Source organism: Salvia splendens, unplaced genomic scaffold (assembly GCF_004379255.2).
Source record: "Salvia splendens isolate huo1 unplaced genomic scaffold, SspV2 ctg1041, whole genome shotgun sequence".
Taxonomy (NCBI): Eukaryota; Viridiplantae; Streptophyta; class Magnoliopsida; order Lamiales; family Lamiaceae; genus Salvia; species Salvia splendens.
Genome location: NW_024598583.1, coordinates 1 through 12182, shown reverse-complemented (window position 1 = coordinate 12182; position 12182 = coordinate 1). Strand labels below are relative to the sequence as shown.

General features: G+C 35.1%; 1 protein-coding gene across 1 annotated transcript; it reads left to right on the top strand.

The window, feature by feature from the left end:
* Positions 1–5055: 5055 nt before the first annotated feature.
* LOC121788433 (zinc finger protein AZF2-like) lies at positions 5056–5990 on the top strand. The gene is made up of 2 exons (XM_042187108.1): positions 5056–5322; positions 5514–5990. The coding sequence occupies exons 1-2, from the start codon at positions 5056–5058 to the stop codon at positions 5988–5990; spliced, it is 744 nt and encodes a 247-aa protein (XP_042043042.1).
* The last annotated feature ends 6192 nt before the right edge of the window (positions 5991–12182 follow it).

Genomic DNA, 12182 nt, shown 5'->3' with positions numbered 1-12182 from the left:
AGCGAGCGAGGTATTGTGCCTTGCGGCGGCCGGACTCCTACCCCGCGCTATGGCTGCTTCGTCGACATGGAAGAGAGAAGAGGAAGATAATTAGAAGAATAGAGAATGGGGGAGGTGAAATAGTTTCACTAAGGAGAATAAGCTTCTTGAGAAAATTGAAAAGAAAAAAAGAGAAGACAATGGAGAAGAACGACGACACAGTTCACTAAATTTGTTTAGTAAACCTAGGTAGTACTTTTATTTTAATGTTGATTAATGCGGCGTAATTTTATTTCTTTGTTTAAGTGTAAACTTAATTAATAAGATAAGATGTGTTTGATTAGTTTAAATTGTATTTTATCATTACAGTCCAAGTAAATTCGAGTAAAATATTTTAAAAATTGTCAATAACTACTAAATTAGTATGATTCATTAATTTGATTGGATTTGATTTTGAGTTTAATTATTATTTAGATTTGCAAATAATAATAATATTTGTAAAATTACAAATAAAACTAAATATTTTCTCTGTCCCACAAAGTTGTTCTCATTTTATCATTTTTGTCTGTCTCATAAAGTTTTTCCCAATTAAAACCTTTCCAAAAATAGACATTAAATACATTCTCAATCTCCTTCATGTGGGACCCTCATTCCACTACACACATCCATTTAATATAAAGTCAAACAATTTCTTAAAATCCGTGCTGGACTGTCGGGTCAAACTGGGACAAACAGTGTGGGACGGAGAGAGTAGTAAACTTAGACGTTAGCAAAAGCATATTTAGATCATATAAATGATACATGAAACATTAAAAAAATTTATAACAGTCTAAACAACTAAATTTTATAAAGTTTTTAATGTGTTTTTTCTATTTTAAAAAATATGTTACTCACATTTATTAATTACCTTGAAAAAAAAAAATAATGCAATATTTAAAATTTACTAATATAATATATATAATTATTTACATATATTATATTTATTAATTATTTTCGCCCCCACGAATTGGATTTTCTGGGTCCGTCATTGAATGGAGGGAATCGCTGGCGTCGCTCGCTGGGACGCAGTTGAGCAGGCATGGCAGCTAACGGGTGAGGAAGGCGACGCGAGCGAGTGGGAGGAATTCTTGAATATTCTAAAGTATTAATCATTTTTATAATTGATGTTTAAAAGCTTCAAAGCTTGGCACATCAATTTTGTATATGAAGTCGTCAATCTTAAAAAATACTCATAAGAACTAATTATTAAAGATAAACCTATACAAAAAATTCTACACAATTTAGTATTTAAAAGAATAAAAAAGTGTTTAAAAATATGGATAAAGAAATAAAAATATGAATCAATCTTAAAATGATGTTGGTAAGAAAGCTGTTAATTACACAATTTTTTTTATAAATTACTAAAATAGTACTGTAGTACATTATAAAAAGTAAAAAAAAATAAATGTAGATAAAAAAAAAGAAGGACGAAAATATGCGTTTAATTCACTATCTTTTGCTTCTTGAAAATAACATTAAACATTGTATTCTATTCCATTTAATGTTTTAAATATATGTGCATATATAAAGGGGAATTTTCTAGAAACTTACGTAAATGCCATTGTAAATAATTCAAATTTTTAAAGTAATAACTTTAGATCTTTACCTACACATATTTTCTTTATTTGTATATCTTATTTTAATTAACTGATATTTTTTTATTATTAGTCACACATCTTCTCTTTATCTTAAATTTTATTATTTTTACTCCACTTAAATCATAAATTAAAATTGTTTAAAATTATTTGCCTAATTTGAAATGTTTCATTCATTGAAAAGTAGTGAATTCTCCATTTAGAATGAGACAAGATAAGTACATTTCTGTTTTTGTAAATCTTTACATTGCTTTGAATTCTTATTTTCTATATATTCATTATATTTTGCACTTTATTATTTAAAATTCTTATGTCCCGTGTATAGCACGAGTGTTAATACTAGATATTTAATACTCATTACATAGGTAAGAATTTAAATTCAAGCATTAACACCCGAGCTATGCACGGGACATAAGAGTTTCAAATAATGAATATAAAATATAATAAATATATAGAAAATAAGAATTGAAAGCAATATGGAGATTTAAAAAAACAGAAATGTACTTATCTTGTCTCACTCAAAATGAAGAATTACTACTCCTCAGTTAATGAAACATTTGTGCAATTTTAATTTATAATCTAAGGGAGAAAAAACAATGAGAGAAATAGAATTAGAGTACTATGTGCCACTCAATCTACCATCCTACTGCTTTTCATATGACAGTGGTTACGTTTAACCATAGCAACCCCCGCTATGTTATAGTATAACACAACAGAGGATTCTCCCCATCTTACACGTGTTTTTATTGAATGTGTCTTTGTTATATATCTCTTACAAAATAAAACGTCTATTAAATTTAGATGTTTGTTTAGTGTTTTTTTTTGTCATTTGTCACTTTGTGTGTATTTGTGCATTTTGTATATGCATTTTATTTTTGTGCGTACTAATGTAATAGTTGGGTGAAAGATATAGCCATACATGGTTTATGGTTTTATATATTCATTTATTTTGTTTATAATTTTAAACTTTTATGTCCCGTGCATAGCACATGTTAATACTAGCAACCTTAAATCAAATGCTCCATCCGTCCATAAGAAATAGAGCACATTTACCATTTTTGGTTGTCCACAAAAAATAGAGCACATTAAAAAAATGAAAGTTTTCAACAACTTTTCTCTTATTTTTCCCTTCTCTCTCTTACTAATAATATGGATCTCACATACCACTAACAATACTCTCTCTTATACTTTTTTCTCTTTTCTACTTTACCAATTTCACATTAAAACTCGTATAATTCACAATGTGTTTTATTTTTCGTGGGTGGAGGGAGTAGCTCAAACCTGATAATTTAATACTAGGATTTATACTTTATAGTAGCAATGTAGCATGCAATCCAATTTAATCTAAGCCATATTGGAATGGGACTAAATGAATTAATTCTCATTATTTAGTTTTCGACTTCGTTACTTCTTTTCAAACTTTTAAAGGTTAACAAATTTTCTTGTTCAAATGTACATAAAAATATATGTTGTGATTCATTATTTGAATCCAAGGGGTTGAACTGCTAGGTTGGACCTAGGTTAGGTACACTATTTTTTCTATTCATATGTATTGTTTGAACCAATTGGACAATTTAATGATGACTTTTATAATATAAGTAAATATACAAAACAATTAACCATTCGTTTTTATTTAAAAATTATATATGTTAGTATATTTTAATTTATATAATAGTACTATAATATTATATGAATGAATTGGAAAAATCAACTCACTGTAATAAACATTTTCGAATTCTAAAACACACTTTAAAATTTATCAAAATGTATTTATTATTTAATTTAATTTTAAAATTTTAAAGTTAGATGTTCAATTCATGATGCAATATTTTTTTTCTATCTTTCTCTTTACCAATTATACATTAAAATCCATGTCCCTTCAAAAGTTATTTTAAAGTGACGGGGGGATTAATATTTAATCAGATTTGAGTATAAACATATATCCCAAACTTCTCGTAATTAAATATTTTATATTTTATAAATATAACTTATTTTCCTCATTATGCATTGCATTGATCACATGTTAATTTTTTTTATCGCTAGCAACTGGATTAGCCTTTTAGGTTAGCCTGAACCAAAACGTTCAGGGTTAGGGTTCATCCAACACATGTAATATTTACCTATTATAAATTTTTATTTCATCCAATCTCTTACTAAATGCCCCTCCTTATAAAATACTTAAAATTCCTTCATATAAAAATTTGCCCCACTCTCTAGAAATTTCTAGCTCCGCTCCTGATTACCATTAATTTTAATATCTTCAATCTTACGTAACAAAATACATTATATGACTAATCACATCATGAAGCTATTGATATTTCAGTTTCTATATTAACTACGCAAAAAAAGTTTTAAATTTACTGAGAGTCAAGTATTTTATGCAGTATGTCATTTTCGCCTCTCTTAATTTGTTTGAAGTCACATCACTACTTAAAAGCTAGGATTAAGACAAATGGAGTTGTAATGCACATTTTCAAAGATATAGATAAAAGTAGTACTCGCTCTGTCCCACAAAAGATGTCACACTTGTGGGACGGCACATGATTTTAGGAGGTTGTTTTGTGTTTTAAATGAAGAGAGAAAATGTAATTTTTATGTTTGCATGAGAGATAACTTTTTCTAAAAATGGAAATGTGACATCTTTTGTGAGACAAACTAAAAAGAAAAGTGTGACATCTATTATGAGACGGATAGAGTACCTTAAATGAGTAATTATTGTTAATATATACACACCCTTACACTAAGTGAAAATAAATGACTAGTATATACTGATATTGATATAAGTCTACGTTGACCAATTGTTAATCATGTAACCAAATTAAACGTTAGAAAAATGAATCCACAACCACACACTAATAGACAACGCCTCTCTACCACCAAATGTCTATTCAGCACTCTCATTTCAGTCTCTCCCTCTCCTCCACAGAAGCAACTAAAGTTCAACTAAAAAGTAGGACTTCCCCATTTTTACATACATTCAATCTACTAACTACTCAACACTCTCTCTCTATATATAACCACGGGTCCCACTACTACACACATCCATCTCCACTCACCATTTATCACTATCCACACATATACTTCTAGAATAAAAATTAGAGAAACAAAAGCAACACACTCACACAAAGAGTGATGAGTGTGGGGAGAGATGATGGAGAATGAGCATCAAGATGACAAGAATGAATTGAGGTAATATTGCAAGGTGAGTTTTATTAGGGTTAGGGTTTGGGGGCCAAATGAGACCTCATGCAACCGCAACCAATCACGACCACAACCACGAGCATCATGCTGGTAATCAAGGGACATGGATGAAGCCACAATATCACCCTTCTAACAATAAGCATTCCCACTTCCTCCGTGCCAAGACGCCTCTATTTCTAGGTTTCATGCAGGCGAAGAGGACGGGGAATTCAAGAAGCCGTCCCCGGTGAATAGAGTAGGCATGGATAGAGAGAGAGGCTCCTCTTTCTTGCCCTCTCCACCATCTAAAAACACACTATTCGAGGACTACATGAGCTTAAGCGAAGAGGAAGACCTTGCTAATTGCCTCGTGATGCTGTCAAACAAATCCCGCGCCCACGAGAAAGAGGAGATGAGTAATTTCAAGGGGAAGGAAGTAGAGGAAAAGAGCACCTTCCAATGCAAAGCATGTAAAAAAGTGTTCAATTCCCACCAAGCATTAGGGGGCCACAGAGCAAGCCACAAGAAAGTTAAAGGCTGTTTCGCATCTAAGAACGACAGCCTCAACGACCAAGACAACAACAACATCGACGATCAAGACTGATAATCATAATCAAGATAATAATAATAATAATAATAATAATAATAATAATAATAATCAAGAGGCGCCTCCACCGCCCGAGCATGACAAACCCTCCTCTGCCCCTCGCCCTCCACTAGAAAGAGGAGCAAGATGCACGATGCTCTGTGTGCTGTCGTGTCTTCTCCTCCGGCCAAGCCCTAGGCGGACACAAGCGATGCCACTGGCTCACAACCTCCACAGACAACGCGTTCATCCCAAATTTCCATGATTTCCAATACGATCACAGGAGCCAACAACTCTGCAAGAAACCACTCTTCCCAAAACCACCTCAACAACACCACAATATTCTTGATCATGATCATCAACTCGATCTCAATCTCAACCTCCCTCCTGCACCACCGCAGCATAATCAAAAACGCGATGATCCTAATCATCTTCTTGATGCCGAGGAAGCTCGTGAGAATGAGGCATCGACAAGACTGTGCTTGCATCAACCAAAACCTGGCGAAGAGGGGTGTGGGATGAAGCTAAGGAAGCTAAGCGTTTTGAGAGATGTGAACTTGGATGGAGGGTGGTTGCAGATGGGAATTCATTCAACCACTGAGATGAGTTGATGGTAATGATGATGGGATTTAAACCCAAATTCAACACTTTTTTATTGAATTAATACGTATATACTATTATGTTATACTCATTTGTCAAAGTATACATTTTTTTGATTGTCTTCTTCTTATACATCAGAATGTAGTAATACATAATTTACTTGCAATGACAAGAATAATGCATATGATATACTTGTATACGCCTTTTCTTTCAACTCTACATTTTTAGTTGTTTTTCTATCTTCTTGTATGTGCATCTCTTTGTTGATCCCTTTTTGTTAAATTGTATATCAGTGAACTTTCTCTGTTTTGACAGATATAATTGCATTAATTAGAGTTTCATTGAGTTTATACGATACTCTCTCCGTCCCAACTAAGTTGACTCGTGTTCCTTTATTTTTAGAAAAAAAATAAATTATTTAATCACTCTTACTTTATTCTCTCTCCTATTTTATTTTATTTTCATTTAACCCATTTAACAAATGTCAGATCCAGAAAATAGAGCTCCTGGGGTCGGACAGAAGAATTAATAATATGTATAATATTATAATAATTATTATTTAATATACATAATTTTTATTAATTACTCCCTCCGTCCGCCATTAGGAGTCTCATTTCTTGGCGGCACGGGTTTTAAGAAATGTTAAGAAAAATGGGTGGAAAAAAGTTAATGGAATAAAGGTCCCACTTGTATATATTAGTTTTAAATGAAATGTGAGTGGAATGAGTTAGTGGAAGGTGGGACCCTATTACCATTTATGGTAAAAGTGAACCGGGACTCCTATTCGCGGACGGACTAAAATGGAAAAACGAGACTCCTATTCGCGGACGGAGGGAGTATGTTATAAAATATATACTCCCTTCGGTCCATATTAAATGCCTCATATATATTTGACCAGTGCAAGTTTTTAGAAATTGTTTGACTCTGTTAAAGAAAGTGGGTGGAATGTGAGCCCTAATTTTATGTACTCCCTCCGTCCCCCAAAATTCGTCACCATTTGACCCCGACACGAGTTTTAAGAAATATAATAGAAAGTGGGTTGAAAAAGTTGGTGGCATGTGGGTCATACTTTTATATATTAGTTTTATAATAAAATGTAAGTGTGAATGAGTTAGTGGAATGTAGGGTCCACTACCAAAAATGGTAAAAGTGAAAGGTGACAAATTTTTAGGGACGAACGAAAAAGGAAATATGTGACAAATTTTCTGGGACGGAGAGAGTATAATATTAGTTTTATAATAATTGTGAGTAGAATCAGTTGGTGGAATATGGAATTTAGTATAAAAATATAGTAAAAGTGAAATAAGAGATTTATTGGGACTGTGCAGATAAGAAAGAATGAGAAATTTTATAAGGACCAGATGGACTATTTACCAATTTTATATTTACATTTTTGTTATACACAATAGTTGATTAGAACGAGTATCCATGTCTTGCAAAAATAAGGAACACAACACATAAATAATTTAGTTGCTTGTGATATGCTGATAGGGACATAATATTCTATTTTATTCCGGAAGGGATTCTCTCCGTATATTTATTTAGTTTATTTATGCTTTAGTATTATTTAGTTGTTATGATTTTATTTATTTTCCATAGTGGTTAGGATTTGATTTGCTTTATAGGCGATCTTTTTGTACCACGCATATTATAAATATGTGTGGAATCTTTTATTATTATCAAGCAGAATAAAGAATTAAATTATTAATCTCGTTCTCTCCTTCGGCTCTCCCTCTTGGAGAAACCGCCAATCTACCTTTGTGCTCTCTTTTCATATAATATATTCAATAGGAATTAATCTCATATTAATTCCTATCATATGTCGTGTCAGTTTTCTTATCAATCATAATTATTATTCTAATTACTTTTTTGTTAATTTTTAATATATTAGTTAATTTTATTTGTTATTAAACAAATATAACTATAACTTTTAACAAGAATAAAAAAGACTATAACCAAAAACTACTAAATTAAATCAATCAATCATGCAAATTAATAATTTTTTTCAATATTTTACATTTACGGCATCTACTAAACTAAATCAACTACTCAAAATAAAAAATAGCATATTAAATACTTCCTCCGTCCGTCATTAGATGTCCCATTTTTATCGGCTCAGATTTTAAGAAATTATTTGATTTTATAAAAAAAGTGGTAGAAAAAGTTGGTGGAATGTAAGTCCAACATTTATATATTGATTTTATAATAAAATTTGAGTGAAGTGAGTTAGTGAATGTGAGTTCCCTTTGCCAAATATAGTAAAACGTGAAATGAAATATTTATTTGCGGACGGATAAAAAAGAAAAAAATGGGACATTAAATGACGGACAAAGAAAATATGTTAATTACTATACCTAAGGGCATCCACAATGGGATGGACTATGTCGCGCCTGATGCATCGTCTGCCATTGTGGGTGGGCGGACGATGTCGCGCCCTATGCCCACGCCCGACGATTAATCCGCGGACAATGAGGCGAACGATCATTGTCTGGCTTATCGTCCGCCCCATCGCGGGCATCCGGACGATAGGTCGTCTGATTTTTTTATTTTTTACTCTATATAACGATCATTGTCTGGCCTATCGCCCGCCCCATCGCGGGCGTCCGGACGATAGGTTGTCTGATTTTTTTTCTTTTTTTACTCTATATAATATATTACCCCAATTTTCATCTCATTCTCATACCTTTCACTCCAATCTCTTCACCCATCTCATTTTCTCTCATTATTCGAAGATGAATCCCAGCGGTGTCCCAAACCCGAATAGCCCGATGGAATGCCAATGTTTGACGGCGGTGGTGCCTGGTGGCCATGAACCTGACGATTTCCGATCATTTGATACACCTGGTTAGTCCAACTTTGATCTGAAAAACTAGTACGATCCAAACTTCACCACGGATTCGTACGGGCTCAATGACATGGAGCTGAGCCCTACTTCCCAGGCCAGAAAGAAAAAGGTGAAGGTGAAAGCCCGAAGTTTCCGGAGGTCGAGCAGAATGGCGAATACGCCCCAGGGTGGCAAAACTACAATGACGACGAGACCATGCTTCTAACGAAGTGTTGGATCGATATATTGGAGGACCCGGTCCACTCCAAACCAGAGGAAAGTTGCATACTGGGAACACATTGTGGAACGCTACAGCAAGCTTAAACCGCCAGCCTCGTAACTCGAGAAAATGATCGACCAGCTCCAACGCCAGCTGGGAATGAACAGGACCAGCTCTTCCACATTATCCGTAGTGCACTTCTTCTTTTTTTCCTCTTTTCCAATGTTTGTAACTTTTTTTTAAAACTAAGTAAATGTAGGTTTTGGCTTTAATTTGTGCTGTTTTGATATTTTATTTTGCTATTTTATATTCAAAATATAAAAATTTAAAATGAATACAAAATAGTTGTTAAAAAAGATAGGGCGGGCTATAGTTCGTCCCATTACAGGTGAATGGGTAGAATTATAGAATGCTGATGTGGATGACATAAATTGCAATAGGATGGGCTATAGGGCGAACTATAGTCCGATAGCTCTGCCTAAAGTGACAGTAGGAACCATTGAAGATGTATTGACAAAAGTAGATGATTTTATTTCCCCTACTGACTTTGTGGTTTTAGATATGAAGGTTGATAAAAATGTACCACTGTTGAACTCGTGGTTCATGTCGTATTCGATGTTTAACATGGATATCTTAGTGATTTGTAGCTCATTTCATAATTTTCATCCATTTATTTACTATTTAAATGATTTGGTGAGTTTTTCGATGCCATTCATTCACCCACACCCCCAGATCCATATTCCACACTTTTGAGAGAAGATTAACATGCCAAGAAGTCCTATACATCAACAAGCACTATTCAATTCACTCGTGGGAGTGTTTTTTAGATAATTATTTATGTCTATTTCAATTTCCATCGGTGTTTTCTATGTTTTTAAATTGATTATGAGTAGCTAAGTTTCCTTTAGGGTTTTGGTGAAGATTAAAATGGGATTTGTGGGTTGAATCAATGTTTTGTGTTTGCCTGTCTCTTGTGCTCGCTTTGTTGGTTAATTTGAGTTTTTACAATTCAATTGTCTAGCTACCAATTGGGTTTTCTTGCCTAATTACTTATAATCGAGAGATACTTTGATTGAGCGTGATATATTAACCGATAACTCCTTGCTAATTTACATTCAAGAGAAGGAATGTCTTGTGAGAGGTGTGAGATAAACGGACCCAAATTGGGATTGGGCCTAAGCATTAATTCGGCTGGGCTAAATTAATTATGTGGCCCGTATCCTTGGTGATGGCCCAACTGGGTGTTGACCCATTACTTACCTAGACACCTCCGATTGTTGCCGCGTGACACTCCACGAGGATTGTGAATGAGGACCGTTGGATTCAGGGTGTTTGGTTTGCTGAGATAAGTGCAACACCTCCCTTTCTTTCCTTATTCATTCATTGATACACTCTCTCTCTCCTTCTGGATATTCCTCCGCCTTCTCTCTAGAACTCCCTCTCTCTCACTCTCTTCTGAAAATGACTCCGGTCATCTCCTCCGGTCACACTCTCTCTGTTTTATGTGAGATCCGAGTGAGATCCTTCAACTTCCGTGTTGATGTGGTGGATCTAGTGGTGATCGAATGGTTACAGTTCTGATCTATTGTTTCGGTGTAGATCTGTGAGTAGTTTCATGTGTGTTGAGAGATCTGTGACTTCTTAGTGCTTCGATGGTGGTTGTGAAGTGTATTGTTCGGTTTCGTGTTGAAGATAGCCGGTGCGAAGTAGCAATCAGAGGTGCCCTAAGGTTTAGGGTTTTGACATATTGGTGAAGATATGGGAGATCGTTGGCTTTGTGAAGTTGCATATGCAACCTGAGCCCAGATCCACATCTTCTGACTCTTTTACTTTCTTAGGGTTTAACTTAGATCTATAGAGATCTGACTTATTGTTATACTAATACTTCTTCCTAGTGTGCAGGTGAAGTTCCAGCGGTAGCAGCTCGGAATCAAGACCGGTCAAGGGTTATGACTAGAGCTAGGGTTCTGTAACTTGTATCGCACTGTTAGATAGTATAGTATAGATTGCCTTTGATTGTATTTGGTCTGTGTTCCTAGGAGATTGACCATCTCCGACACGCGGTGTAATCAAAGAGGTCCCGGTAATTAGTGAACCCTGAATGATCTGATCCCTACAAGAGGGATGAGTCTTAGGATTTTAAGGGTTAGCTTTGACATATTAGGAGAAGACTCCAATATTATAGGTTAATCCACGGTTTGAATGCACTCAAGAGAGGGCCTAATATAAATTATTGACTTTCCTAGAGGTGCAACAATAATTGAGTAGGTCTCATGTCTTTCCCGTTCTAACTGGATCCTAAACCCTACGTTCTCCAACTTGTTAAACCGTTTACTTGATTTATTGGCTTTAGTTGTTTGTATCTCTAATTAGTTAAGTAGTAAGACCAAAAAACAATATTTTGTAGTGTAAATAGTGTTTGAAATCAAGTCACGGTAACTGTCTATCTAGTCCTTATGCATACGATAATTTCACTTGCCACCAATAACTTAGCCTCGTACACTTGCGAGTGGTTTTTAATCCTAAAAGTAGTTTGACCGCTGCCGAGCCACATCTCTCATCCACCAGGAGACATTGGGTGACGAGGTCCATGTGGCCGAAAATGATCAAGCGTGTCTCCAAGACTTGTTGAGCGTCGTCGTGCTGAAGACACCGAGAGCTACTGACAAGCGATGCTTGGCCAACTCTTGTGTGGTGCCTAAGTTTGTCGTACCCATGAACTGATCATGTCACTGAAGTTGGCCAAACGATTCTTGTTCAATGTCTTCCTAGTGTCCGTTTCCCTATCGTTTCTTAAGAGCGGCTGCAATGGCATTAACGAGAGGACTTGGTAACCCAACGCTCGCTTTCTCGCTTGATCACCCGATTAGATCCGGCTGAGAGCATTTGTGGGTCGTGTGTTCGTGCTACCGCATAGGTTGCACCCTTCGCTTTCCTCAGACTGGCTACCGGCCACTTCTCCCATTCACTAAGTGTCATCCATTAATTGTTCACCCGATGATGCTCATGGTTTGCGCTCATCCTGGTGCAGTAGCCGCACCCATTACACTTCCTCAATCGAGCAACACCAACCATCGACGACGTTTGCCCGCATGGGCTGTGGGGGTGCACCAAGGGCTACCGCTTGGTTCCCTCGGCCATCCTCATTATCATTTGTTG

Excerpts from the sequence above, each read along its gene's own strand:
- LOC121788433 (XM_042187108.1), top strand. The coding sequence starts at position 5,056 with ATGGATAGAGAGAGAGGCTCCTCTTTCTTGCCCTCTCCACCATCTAAA. Across the intron at positions 5,323-5,513 it reads ACAGAGCAAGCCACAAGAAA|AAAGAGGAGCAAGATGCACG; the intron begins GTTAAAGGCTGT and ends GCCCTCCACTAG.